This window comes from Orcinus orca, chromosome 10, assembly GCF_937001465.1.
Source record: "Orcinus orca chromosome 10, mOrcOrc1.1, whole genome shotgun sequence".
In the NCBI taxonomy this organism is placed as follows: Eukaryota; Metazoa; Chordata; class Mammalia; order Artiodactyla; family Delphinidae; genus Orcinus; species Orcinus orca.
The window spans coordinates 74,155,819-74,169,202 of record NC_064568.1 but is presented as its reverse complement, the minus strand read 5'-3'; the positions used below and the strand labels follow the sequence as shown (position 1 = coordinate 74,169,202).

Genomic DNA, 13,384 nt, shown 5'->3' with positions numbered 1-13,384 from the left:
AGCTCTGAATCACCAGTCAAGAGCTGGTTTTGATTAAATTTTTAACCATCCCCATGCCCCTCCAACCTGGGAATCCAAACTTGGGCTCAGAGGCCAAGATAGAAGGAGACCCTCATTTATACCAGACTAGATGAGAAGGAGCCTTGTGCATGGGAAAAACAACTCCTTCCTTGAAATTATACTAGAACTGTTGGAGGGTTTGGGAAAGAATAAGTTCCTGGGGTAAACAATTCCCTATTTGGGATTGCCTGCAATAGAGACTTCTTACACTTTAGTGTTTCTTACTCTTTTTCCTCTCTCTCCACTGAGTGACCTCCCTATCTTACTTGGGGCTTCACTGACCATTAATCATTGCTACAATCCAGGTAATCATTTCCTACATTGATGATGGTGGTAATGACAGAATCCATTGTAGTGGGAAATATGGTGATGGGATGGATGGTATACCAGTGATGGAGGTGGGCATACTGATGGCAGAAATGATGGTGACTGGAATAGGGATGAAGGGTATGGGGCTAGGGATAGTGGTAATAGTGATGTGGTTATGAGGGCAGTGGTGGTGATGAGGATTATGTGGTCGATGATACTGATGGTGGTGGTGGTGGTGGTGGTGGTGGTGGTGATGATGGTGAAAATGGTGGTGGTGGTCATGTTGAAGATATATAAGCTCCTGGAGAACAAGAATTTTGTCTCTCTTGTTAATCGTGTCATCAGAGCCTAGTAGTGGTGATGGTGATGGTGGTGGTGACTGCAGCTGATGGAGAAGGGTATCTGTGATTTGAGTGATAAGGGTGCTGGTAGTGGTGGGTAATAGAGTTAGAAGCAGGTAATGGAGATAGAGGTGGTGATTGTGGTAAAATTGATGGTGGTGGCAATGGGTGATGTTACACTACTTTGGGCTTAATTGTACATGGGATGGAGAGGAATGCAGAAGATGCCACCTGGAACGGATGAAAATGTGCTTGTCTCATATTTCCCTCTGACTAATGGCCAAATTCCAATGACCATGCAGATTCTCCTCCCCCATCAGCACATCACCATGGGCAAGACTAGGCTCCTGCATCGGCTGAGGACTTAGAAGTTCATCTTGACCACCCTTCGGTCTTGGCTTGGTCTCAGCTCTTATCCTGGCCTTGACTCCTGAGTAGACAGTGGGAAAATCTCAGCAGGCCCCAGTGTATGACGATCAGAAACATGACACCCTCCACGTTCCCACTCTGGTCTCTTTTTTCCAGAGTGTCCCCCATGGACCTCTCTTTACTAACAAAGTCCCCTCCAGTGTCCTGGGTCTTTTGGCCCCTATCAAGCCCCTGATTGAGGAACCTTGCTCAAGCCACTCATTTCTCTGTGCCGCTGTCCTCAGAGCTCTCTTGGCCCTAGAACAGAAAAGACAGTCTTTCTGAGGGAGTGGAGAGAAGGTCAGCAGGGGGCTGGGCAGGTCCTCACCTGTGGAGCCAAGCTGTGAGGGAAGTGAGTGTGCCTCGCAGGTCTCAGGTTCCTGGGGGAGGAGGGCGGGCAGGGGTTCTCTGTAACCCTCTAAAGCTGTCCTCCTTGGCGTAGCCCACTCCTGCCACAGGCTTGGTCCTGCCCCCCCTCACTCCTCTCTCTACTCCCCGAATCACACCAGTGACCACCACACTGAACCACACATAGTCCTCACACCTCCACACCTTGCCCCCCTGCTCTCTACGTGCCCAACTCCTGTTTCTCCTTCAAAATTCAGTCTAAGAGTCATATTCGTCGGAGGGCCTTCCTTCAAGTTTGCAGTCTGACCTGGGAGGCCCTACCTGAGCCTCAGGTATCAGCGCACATAGAGCCTCGTGTAAAGTGAAAGTTAATTTACAGCCACCTCCTAGAGGGCACACTCTGCCTTGTCTCAGTTCCTGGATGGTGTCCCATGTCTGGCATAGCTTCTGGTACATGTGGGGCTCAGAATTAGTTGAACGAATGAATGCTTGAAGGAATTCTAAACAACAATGAATGAATAGTCCTTGGTATTCTTTCATTCATTCATAATAATAAAAGAAATTAAAAAATAGAACAAGATATTTTTCATCTACTTGATTGTTCTGGGGATTTCTCCTAGAATTAGACGTAAGCAAAGATTGGAGCCAGGATGTTGATTTTGGCACTATTTGAAATAGTGAGAAGTTGGAAAGACTCTAATGAAAGCACAATGTGGAGCTGGTTAGATAGATGATAGAACATTCATGCCATGGACCATTACGTAGCCATTAAAAAGAACACGAGGATCCTCCTACATTGCTGGTGGGAGAGTAAAATGGTATAGCCCTTGTGGAAAAGTTTGGTAATTCCTCAACATATGAAACATAGAGTTACCATATGACCCAGCAATTCTACTTCTATATTTCTACCTATATACTTAGAATATAGACCCAAGAGAAATGAAAACATATGCTCACACAAACACTCGAAAATGAATGTTCATAGCAGCATTATTCATAATAGCCAAAAGGTAGAAGCAACCCAAAGTCCATCGGTTGATGACTGGATAAACAAAATGTTGTCTATCCACACAACAGAATATCATTCAGCCCTAAAAAGGAATGAAGTACTGATAAAAAACTAAATATGATGAACCTTGGAAACATGCTGTGTAAAGAAGGCAGTCACAAGAGCCACATAGGGTGTGATTCCAGTGATATGAAATGTCCAAAATAGGCAAATCTATATAGAGCCAGAAAGTAGATTGCCTAGGGCTAGAGGGGTTGGGGGGAAATGGGAGTGACTGCTATAGATATGGAGTTTCTTTCTGAGGTGATGGAAATGTTCTAAAATTGATTGTGATGATTGGTTGTACAACTCTATGATATACTAAACACAAGGAAGATCTGTATTTTAAGACATTGCTGGGTGTAAAAATCATGTTTCCGAATAGTAGGTGTAATATGCTCCTCTATTTATAAGAAATATATGTGGAGAGAGTGCTATTATTATAAACATAAGAGAAGGTCTGAGATGGTGTACACCAAGTGGTTCACAGGGGTCACCTGTAGATGGTCACATCTGTGGATGGGAGGCTTTCACGTTTGATTTTATATGCTTTTAGCGCTTGCCTTTTTACTACAGATATGACCTGCTTTTGACATTTTTGAACAAGAAGGAAGGTAAAAGCATGTGGGGGCCCCACTGAAATCTAGTGAATCAGACCCTAGAGCCCCCTTGCATCACGTCAAAAGAAACGGGGGCCCAGGAAGTCACGGAGGGAAACAGGAGATGGTTACACAGGTTCTGGAATGTCACAGCTGTGGTGGAGTGGTCTTCTCGGAGGGAGAGCAGGACATCAAAGCCTGGGCCCTTCTCTCTCTGATCTCAGACAGGGCTGGGAGCCTACCCTGGGACAGAAATTATTTACGTATTGCCTAGGTGAAAGATTCACACGTAGTGAACCTAGGGTCCAAAATGCAAGAAGTACAGCGAGTACACTATACTGCAGCCTCCCTCCCCCCAGCTCGCCTCCCAGAGCAGCCAGAGGCCTCTAACTCATCTGCCCAGTTGGACATTACACACACAGTTCTTTTACTGTATACAAAAAGCCGCCTCCTTCATGGTAGAGCTTCACAGTCCCCCACGATGTCACACGGGTGGCCATGTTCTACTAACAGGCCCCAATTAACGGACATTTGGATGACTTCTGAGCACTTGCTTGTACAGGTCTACAGTCTCTTACCCAAACCATCGAAAATCTTTTAGAATCCAGAATATATTTATATTTAGAAAGGCAACTCAGTGCATATTCCTTATATTATGAAACACCCTAGGAGGATCTAAGGCAGCGCCGTGCAGTCAAACACATGAATATTTCCACTGCAAACATGTATGGTAAATGGAATTAATAAAGACTATAAACGGTCTTGGCAGGTTTTGTTACCAAGTGAGTTTATGCCAATCTAATGGGAAGACTCCCAAGTTTCAGAAACTTTTGGCTTTCGGAATTGCAGGTGAGGCTTTGCAGAGTTCAAAGAATGCTGCCATGAATAACTTGGGACACATATAATTTTGCAAGTTTACAAGTATATCCACAGGATACATTTCTAGGAGTGGAGGCTCTGTTCATTTGTGATTTACATAGGTTTTGTTAGAATAATGACCATTTATCTTCCTTGCCTGTAAGCTGCTGTACTTTATGGTTTTCCAAACACTTGTATTTTTGTCTGTTAATTTGGGGGGCAATGAAAATTCTCCCTCCCTCCCTCTCTGCACAAAGCTAGACTTAGAGTCTCTGGGAGCCAGGGGAGCCAAGAGAGCCTGAGCTTTGCTGTCAGAGACAGCAGGACCATCCCCTTCCACCAGCGTAAGCCTGAGCAAATTTCCAGTATCCATCCTGAGCTTCCATATCCTTTTCTGTAGACAATCTGCCTCCATGACAGTCCCTCCCCACTTTCCCACCAACCTGCTCTCTTCTCTCCTGTCTACCCCCAGCCCCAGGGCCTGGGCTTTGCCCTCTCTCCCAAATGAAAAAGAGTCCAGGCCAACAGAAAGAAAGGTCCACAGGCTTTTTAATGGTGTGATGGCTACTTCCCTTCCGAGACCCGATCTAATCATGACAGGGGCTTCCAGGGGGTGGGGGTGGCGGGTGGACAGGTGCAAGGTGGGCAGAGGCCATGCAGTGACTAGGAGGGGTGGGGGAGGGTGTTACATTCTTTTTGGCATGTAAACATTCTTCAGTGGCTTCCCCAGGGAGAGGGCAGGGGCAACTCTCTGCCCCCTACCCCATGACCACCAGGGCTGGTCCCCGGAGCTGAGAAGACTGAGCAAGCCAGGCCCCTGCGAGGATCTGGGAAGGGGGCAGCCCACGGGTTTGGGGCCCGGCTCCTCGCCTGCACCTTCTTCGTGCACAGTGCGGCTGGGGAGGGGAGGCATGTTTTGGGGTGAGCAGACCTGCATCCGAGCCAGTGACACAGGCTGTGGTGATGAGGAAATGCTGGAGGGGTGTGGTGGTGGTGGTGTGACACTCTTTTATAGAGAAGGCGCTCAGGACTGGGAAGGCTTGGTGGCAGGGAATGGGTGCCCAAGGGGGAAGAAGCTGCAGCTGGGGGTGGGGGCACTGGAAGGTGTGGTTTCCTCTGCCCTGGATCCTTCTGAGGGAGAAGAGCAGAGTCAGTCCCCTAGCCCCCTCGCACACTCGCCCCTTCCTCTCCTCCCCCCACCTCAGTGACATTCAATGACGCAGAGGCCTGAGGTCAGTTGGGAGCCCTAGGGAGGTCCGGAATCCCAAAGGCAGACAGGGTTTTGTGTCTCTGCCCAGCTCCAGTGCTGGGTGAAGCGAGAGGGTGGGATGGGCCTGGGGCTCTCTCAGGCCGCCCCCTTTTCCCTCCCAACACCAAACCAGGGTGTTGTTGGTCCTGGGGCAGGGGTGAGGCTGGGGGCCCTACATTCACAGTTCGGTTGGTGGCAAGGAGCAGGCCGAGGACCTGGGCACCAGGGGCATGCCCGGGTCCCCACCTGGCACGAGCTGATTGTCATTCGGAGAAGCTCTAGGTGGGAGGGAGTGGCCCTTCCTCCACCCCCTCTGCTGGATCCAGAGGGCAGCAGAGGCCTTGGGAGGGTCTCGGGTTGACAAAGAGGGCTCTGTCCGGAGAGGTTTCCTGAGTGTTCTGGGAGCTTCTGCGTCAGCATTGGGTGAATCTCGAAGGCCATCCACCCTGGAGTCCTCCCCTGGGCTGGTCTGCAGAGAAACCACCACCTTGGCATAGAAGCAGCTGCCCAAGCTGCCGACTCTCCATCAGGGGCTTCAGCTGGCACCACCAGGCTTCCCTCGGGGCCAATTTCCTCACGGGCATCCTTCTAAGTGATGGTGGCTGGATGCTGCCAGATCACTGGGGCAGGCTGGGACCTTTCTTCCTCTTCCCTTGGTTGTCTTGCCTTGCTGTCTATGACCCAGGGAAGAACAGAGGGGCCAGGCCAGGGGACAGAGGCTGTGTGTGCTGAGGATGGAGAAGGCCTGCAGGGGACCTGTCCCAGAGAGGCAGGGCTGGCTATCCCTTCTGCAGCCCCTTGGCCCAGATGTAGGCAGTTGAGGCTGATGATGAGTTGGGATGAACTATGCAGGAGCCAGACCCAGGAGGAGGCCCCATATCCATTCACGGAGCAGCAGAGGCCTCACCCGCTGCAGGGACTGCTCGGCCACATGGGCTGGGATTAGGACAAGAGGGGACAGGCCGAAGGGTGAGCTGGAGGCGGAGGGGGCTGGGGCTGGACCTATCACACAAGCATACAATCTGGAAGTTAAAAGGGCCTTTCTGCCTTGAGTCCAGGGGCCAGCTGTCTGTCTGTCTGCCTATTTCTGCTCTCTCTCCCACTGGGGGAGATGATGGTCTGATCCAGCCTACTCCCCACAGGCAGGAGGACAGGGATGGTGACCCAGCTAGAACTGAGTCCCTGAACCTCCAAAGGGCCAGTGCAGAGAAGATGATAACCAGCCGTTCTCCACCTGCACTGAATTCAGGAGAGAGAGAAGTTGGCTGAAACTGCAGTCGGCAAGATTGAGGTTAGATGGCAAGAAGGAATTCCTGATGGTGAGGGATCCTGAGCACTAGATCCGGGGACAAAGGGAAGGGGTGAAACCTTTTTTAAAGCCCCCCTCTAACTTCCCATTGGGAAACACTTGCCCAGGAAGGCAGCCCACACACACTTGATGGTTCCCACTGAGGTCCCACACAAACTAAGGGGGAGAGGGTCTTGGCACCCTAGAGGCGCAAGGGAGCACCCTTCCCCCATCACCTGTCCACTGCCTCCTACAGGGGTGTCCAGGATGACTGACTTTGGGGCAGGTCAGACCTGCCTCCTCACACCACAGTAGACCAATGGCTCCTAGGTCTCACCTCCCCAACCCCCATCTGGCAGCTGAGAAGAGCCCTTTCCAACCACCACAGCTCCCGGGAGATGTGAGATTAACCCCTAGTGGGAGGCTGGAGCCTCCACTTCTGGAATTTGAGGCTGCCTTTCCGAAAGGGTTGGGGCGTGTAGCTTTGGCTGGATGAGGGTCAGGAGGAGGGAAAGGCGCCGCAGGATGTGTAAGCAGAGTTCCCTGGGGGGGCTTGGAGAGCAGCAGAGGCCTGGTGGTTAGCAGGGCGTCCCCATTCGTGGAGTCCTTGGTGAAGAGTCGCTGAGCCTTCCCCGGGGCGTAGGGTGAGCCTGCCCCACCTGAAGGGCAGCAGGGGGAGGGGCGGAGACAGGGGAGGATGGGGAGGCGGACACTCCCCCCGCGGCGCCGCGTCCCCTTCCGCAGGGCCGGCGGGTGGGCGCGGCGTGTGCTGGCGCGCGTCCTCGCGGGTGCAGGCAGGAAGCTGGGGCCGCGGGTGGCGCGCGTCAGGCGCGTAAGGCTGTGCTGGGAGCTGTTCCAGTGTGGCCGGCTGCAGGTGGGGGGCCGGGGTGAGGGTGAGGGGCCACGGAGCGCCGCGCGCGTCATTATCTGGCCCCAGCCCGACCCTCCGCAACCCCCGCCCGGCCTTTGGTTGCGCGCTGAGTCTGGAGTTTCCCTCTGGGTCCTTTCTTGGGGGCCCCCGGGGAGGGGGTGCCTTCAGGCTGGGCCCGGGCCTGCGGGGCGCCCCGGGGTGGGGGGGCCCCCGGCCGGGCCTGGTGCGAGGGGGAGGGGCTCTCTTTGCGGGACAGGGACCGGCTCCGGGGGGAGGCGCTGGGATGGTGCGCGGAGGAGGCGGGGAGGCCGGGACTGCGCGGGGCTGGGGGCCTGGTGCCGGCTTGGGCTCGCCCTGGGCCCGGGCCACGGCTCGCCCTGGGCCCGGGCCACGGCTGTTTGGGACGGAGGTCAGCAGCAATGGCCGTCCCTGGGGGCTTCTGCAGCTGGAGCCTGCGGGAGGTGCGGAGGGCAGAAGGCAAGAGACAAGAGGAGGGCAAAGAAACAAAAAGACATTTTCAGAATCTCCCTGGGCACTGAGCTCCAGAGTCCTGCATCCTCAGAGCTGGATGACACTGAGGAGACCTTGGCACAGATGGATAAACTGAGGCATGGTGCCCCATCCTCCAGAACAGGACCTCTAAGGGCCACACACTCCCAGGCTGCTACCAAAAGAGCTTGCTCCAGGCTTTGTTTGATGTCTCTGTTTTATCTTTAAAATTCGCATGGATTTTACATTCTACTCTATTATATACCCATGTTTATATTAATATGAATAATGTTTTCTCCCAACTATTCTGGCCTTTATCCTTTGGCCTCAAATGCCCCATGGCACTCCAGAGGCTGTGTGTGGACCCCACTGGCCCCCATCAACCTTTTCCCAAGCCTGGCCTCCTTGGAACCCCTCCAGACACACTCACTGCAGCCACTCCCTTGAGCCCAGTGAGAGGGCTGGGACCTGAGTCAGAAGAGAGACTTAGTTGGGGAGGGGGTGGACAGGGGGTACGGCTGAGGGTCCTTCCTGAATTATCAATGGCCCTTGGCTCCAGGGAAGCGTCTGCTGGTGGAGGCCTTCTGTAGTCACCCTCTGCCTGCCCTGGGACTAGCAGCAGTTTCTCACCTGCTGGTGATGGCTGTGTCAGATGCTGGGGCCGCGCCTTGGGGTCTGTCAGGGGGCTGCTGGGCTGCGGCAGGCGTGGGCATGCGGACGCTGATGGGACGGGGGATCCGGCTCCGGGTGGCAGCTGCCCGCCCGGCTTTCCTGGGCACCGCGGGCTCAGAGGCAGGCGTGTCCTCCTCCGAGCCTGTGCCTGAGAGCGTCTCAGAGGCACGGCGCTGCTCCTCACTGGAAGAGGATGAGGCCCCAGAGGCCAGGCGCAGCAGCAGGCGGCCCTGCCTCTTCTCCATCACCAGCCGCGCCAGGTCCTGCTGTGGTCGTGCCCTCTTGCCCCAACGCTCTTTGGCCGACAGGGAGCCTGAGGGCTCCGAGCCTGTGTCCTCCTCAGACAGCAGGACAGGGATTCGGCTCCTGGGGCGAGGGCCTGGCCTGGCCTGGCGACTGGGGGAGATGGTGGCCAGTTTCTCGGGACCCGGCTCCAGCAGGGACACCGGGGCTGGCCCATCGGCAAGGGCTGGGCCATTGGGCAGTGAGTCTGTGGTCACCTCCAAGGGGCTGCTCCCGGGGGGGGCGGACAGGACACAGCTCACCAGCCCCGATAGGGCAATGCCGTTCTCCAGGTACACGGAGGCCCCCTCCTCTGCAGCCCTTCCATCAGAGGGCACCTCCAGGCCCAGCTCCCCCCCAGCGCTGAGCTCCTCAGACCGGGAGGCTTGTCCACCAGAACACATGACATTGAGGTGGGTTTTCTCTGCAATGTGCACAAAGGTCCTCTCGACTTTGGTGAAGGGCGAGGAGGTGACTGCCACTCCCCCTGCCCCTATGGTCACTGCCCCAGCCCCCGGCCCTGTCCCGGTCCCAGGGGGCTTGGGCTCAGACTTGAGGACAGAGGACAGGGTGCCTGGCTCTGACACGTCCAGCTGGCTGCCGGTGGGCTGGGGCCGTTCGTGCTGAGGAGTGAGGGCAGCCAGAGTGCCCAGGTCAGGGTCGGGGGCCAGGTCGGCAGTGACAGGCGACTTCTTCATGTCGCCAGGGGAGACGAGCACCAGCGTTTTGGAGCCCTCCTCAGGCTCCAGGTCCCCGTCAGCCATGGAGGCTCGGCCCCTGGACTCTTTCTGATCATCGGCCAGCAGCGTGGACGGGGCGCCCTCCTGGCTCCGGTCCGTGCTCCTCTCGCTGCCCTCACTGCTGGAGCCACTGTGTGGCCCCAGCACCTCCCCCAGGGCCACTGCCTCCTCCTCCTCCTCTTCTTCCTCCTCTTCTTCCTCCTCTTCCTCCTCCTCCTCCTCCTCTTCTTCTTCCTCTTCTTCTTCCTCCTCCTCCTCCTCCTCCTCCTCTTTCTCCTCCTCCTCCTCCTCTTCCTCCTTCCCATTCGTTTGAGGCTGAACAGGCGCCAGCGGGACCTGCGGGGTGGCAAGTAGCATGTGCGAGAAGTCCACCCTCCGGACCCTGTTGAGCAGCCGAGCCCGTTCACGGTAATCGGAAAGATCCTTCTTGTAGTCCTGGTAGGGCAGGCTCAGGGGCACAGCTCGCGGGAGACCATTCACCTCAAACGGGGGCGCCACGGAGAACACCTGCAAGGGGCACACACAGGGACCCACTGAGGTCACCCCCCGATCCTGGGCCGGAGAAGGCCCGACTGCACTCCCAGGCTACGAGGCCCACGAGACTGTGAGTTCCACTAGAGCACATGCTGGGGCTGTTTTGCTCATCGCTCTGTCCCCAGGGCTTAGAATGGTCCCTGGCACCTAGTAAGTGCTCAATAAATCTCTGATGAATAACTGTGTTCATGCTCCAGGTCCCCTGAGGTCCCAGGCCTTGATCCTGGTGGCTTTTCTGTCTACCAGTCTTCCATTTACCCCCACTCTTCTGTATCCTATGTGTATCCTGAAACCCAGAGGCAGCTCTAGTTCAATCAACAGAAGAAAATGACAACTGCAAGCCATCATAGCCACCATGTAGGAAACCAGGTCCAGAGAGAGGCAGCAAGTGTCTGGGTCAGCCCTCACTGCCTCCTCACAGGGCACAGTTCCTCTGCAGCCAGGGAGCTGGCCACCAGGGCCACCAGAACCTGTCAGACAAGGGCAAAGTCCAGGCTGTCCTCCACACCTTGAAGTGCAGGCTGGGCCCCTGGAGCTCCAGCCCCCTTCCCACCTGCCTGTCAGCCAGGAATTTTCCAGTCCTCTGTAGGTATGTGTTGAGTCCACACTTCCTCCAACAACTCACAGCCAGCCTGTGAAAGGCAGTTTCTTTTCACTTGATTAAGTTTTACCCTTTGAAGCTTTGTGCAGAGTTCTTGGCAATGTGATGGCATGTCCTTGGTTTTCTAGATTCTTGCCACATCTGCCCTTAGCCCCCTTCCTTCCAGACTCAAAAGGCCTGACCATCTCACCAGGACCTCAGCTGCTGTGTCTTCTCTAGCTCTGCCCTTGTCAATCACACACATCCCCAGGCACCCACAATGCACCAGGCCCCATTAGGGCGGACATGGCTTTGTTCCTGGTGGGATGGTACTGATGGTATCCAGCACTTTGTTAGCCTTTTGAACACACAGGGCCTCTGTTTTCCTAAACACAACCCATGCAGACCAGAAGCCCTGGAGGGGCTCCAACACCTTCAGGTGCCATCCAGACTCTCAGGGAGTCCTGCCAGGCATTCCTCTTGAACATCTGTGTCTGCTGCCCTATGCCCCTGGGCACAGCCCTGTCCTGCCTCGTGGTCCCCCAGCCATCAGCCTTTTTCCATTCTGCATTGCCCATCCGTTCTTTTTACAGCTGCCCAAGTGATCTTCCTGAAACTTAAATCTGATCCCATTTCCGTCTGCTTCAAACCTGCAGAAACCTACGGTGGGTCCCACAGTCCTCAGGAGACAGTTTCAGTCTTTGGCTTGGCACATGACCATCCCCACCCCCCCCACTTGTCCCCACCCCACCGCATGATCTGACTCCTACCTTGTGCTCCAACCTCACTTTGAGCAGCACCCTCTGGTCCCCCACTTACGTTCCAGCAGTTCTCTAAATGCCTCATGCATCTCACACTTCTGGGTCTTTCCCTAGGCAGTTTCCTTTGCCCAGGGGGTCCTCTCACTCTCTCTATTGACATGACAAATTCCTATTCTTCCTCCAGGACCCAGCTAAAACAGCTCATTTCCCCAAAAGCTTCTTGTCCACCCACCAAGCCGACTTCATCACTCTACTTGTTTTCCCACATCCTTCCGTTACAGAACCTTCCACCCTCTATTTCACAAACCCGTGTTTACATGGCTCTCTTTCTTGATAAACACTGAGCCTCTTAAGGGTTTTTCATTCATTCATTCAAGAAGTCCTTGAATGTCTATTGCCTTGGCCGCTGTGTTAGAGGCTGTGAATTTGTGGATCAGCAAGACAGATCTGGTCCTTGTTTTCATGGGGTGTGAAATCTTTAGATTAGGAAATTAAATGGGGATAATGCATTCTCCACAAAGGCTGTGACCATAAATGAGGTCATGTTAGCCATGAGGCTGACTTATAGCGGTTGACTGATAAATGTTAGCTCCCTCCCCACCCTGCCCCCCACCTCCTACCCCCACCCTGCTCACTCTGGTTTGAAGATCATTGATTCCTTCCTCAACCCCAGAAACTCCTGGATGCCACACCTGTGGGCGGGGGGTGGGGGGTGGGGAAAGAAGGGGCTCTCCCAGCTGAGGTCTCTGTGCAGTCAGCTCAAAGGCTGGTGGAGGGGAAGGAATCCCCAAGCCCAAGATTTGCTCGAGGCTGTGACTTCTCTCCTCCTTAACTGCCATAATCTTCCTCACAGTCAGACCATCAGTGAGGCCTTGATGGAGTGGGGAGGAGCGATGCAAGACAAAATAGCATCAGACACTGGACAGGACCCCAGCACACTCGGGGGTGTGTTCTGATTATGTTTTTATCCTGTCTGGCTCAGAGCTCACCCACCCAGCACTAGATACATCCTACCCAGCAGGCATGTCCTTCAGCCCCACCAAGCCATTCTTTCTCAGCAGAACCTCTGCCTATGTTCCCTGTCCCATCTCTGACACTTCGGGCATCCCTGTTAGAACCACCTTTTCCCTTGCCATCCGGCCAGTTTTTGGATCTCTCAGGAAAAGCCCCATCCGTAGGATGGATCCTCTCCTCACAGTGCCCACATTAGATGATCACAGCTGGAACCCTCTCTCCTTTCATCTCAAAGCCCTCCCCTTCCATCACATGAGGGATGAGAGCTGGAAATCAGGCATCGCCGATAATATCAGACTGGGAAACTGAGGCTTGGAGAGAAGCATCAACATGCCCAAGTCACAAAGCACACCACCCAGGGTAGCCCAGAGCTCAGAATTCTCTCCACTGCCTCACCGGCCTCCCATCCTCCCACGTGGAGCAACTCAGGACCCTCTGTCCTTTAGCAGAGCTGTGAACCTCAGAGTAGGGACAGGTTTGCCCTACGGATCACTGCCAAGCCCACCCTGGCCTGGGCATGCTGGGTTTTCTATTTCAAAGCCCCTCCCCATCTGGCTCCATGTTGGGGAGGGCCAGGGCTGGGCTCAAGTTCCTCCTTCCTCAGAGAGCGGGAGGTCCTCCCACACCCTTTCTGGCCTCTCCTGGATGCCTGGGCCCAATGAGTATTCATCCATTTGCCCATGTGATCCTGTGCTCATTCAATCAGCCAACGGTCACTGGATAGCCTCTGTGTGATTGGCCCTATAGGCCTGAGGACACCATGGGAGGGGGACAGCAGTGACACTCTCCCAGTCTATCTCAGAGGGAAGAAACAGTGCTGGGTGTCACCAAGCGGAAGTCGGGGTCTGGGGAAGCTCACACCTTCCTGCTCCCTTCCCAGGGCAGTGGCCCTTTATGATTCCAGTCTGCTTATCGTGGTACTCCAGCATGCTT

The 13,384-nt window shown here is 54.7% G+C and overlaps 1 protein-coding gene across 2 annotated transcripts in view; it reads right to left on the bottom strand.

Annotated features, from left to right (window-relative positions):
• Positions 1–4,513: 4,513 nt before the first annotated feature.
• Positions 4,514–13,384, bottom strand: part of TTBK1 (tau tubulin kinase 1) — a 42,018-nt gene continuing 33,147 nt past the window's right edge. The window contains exons 14-16 of one of the 2 annotated variants that reach the window (XR_007479631.1): positions 8,499–10,069; positions 5,467–7,831; positions 4,514–5,102 (exon numbers count right to left, since the gene is read on the bottom strand). Coding sequence is in view for 1 of the 2 variants with exons in the window: in XM_033423973.2 (XP_033279864.2) it covers positions 7,432–7,831; positions 8,499–10,069 (1,971 nt within the window). In the remaining variant the exon portion in view is untranslated. Of the gene's footprint in view, positions 5,103–5,124; positions 7,832–8,498; positions 10,070–13,384 lie in introns of those variants that run through there. The other variant, XM_033423973.2, reaches the window with a different exon arrangement.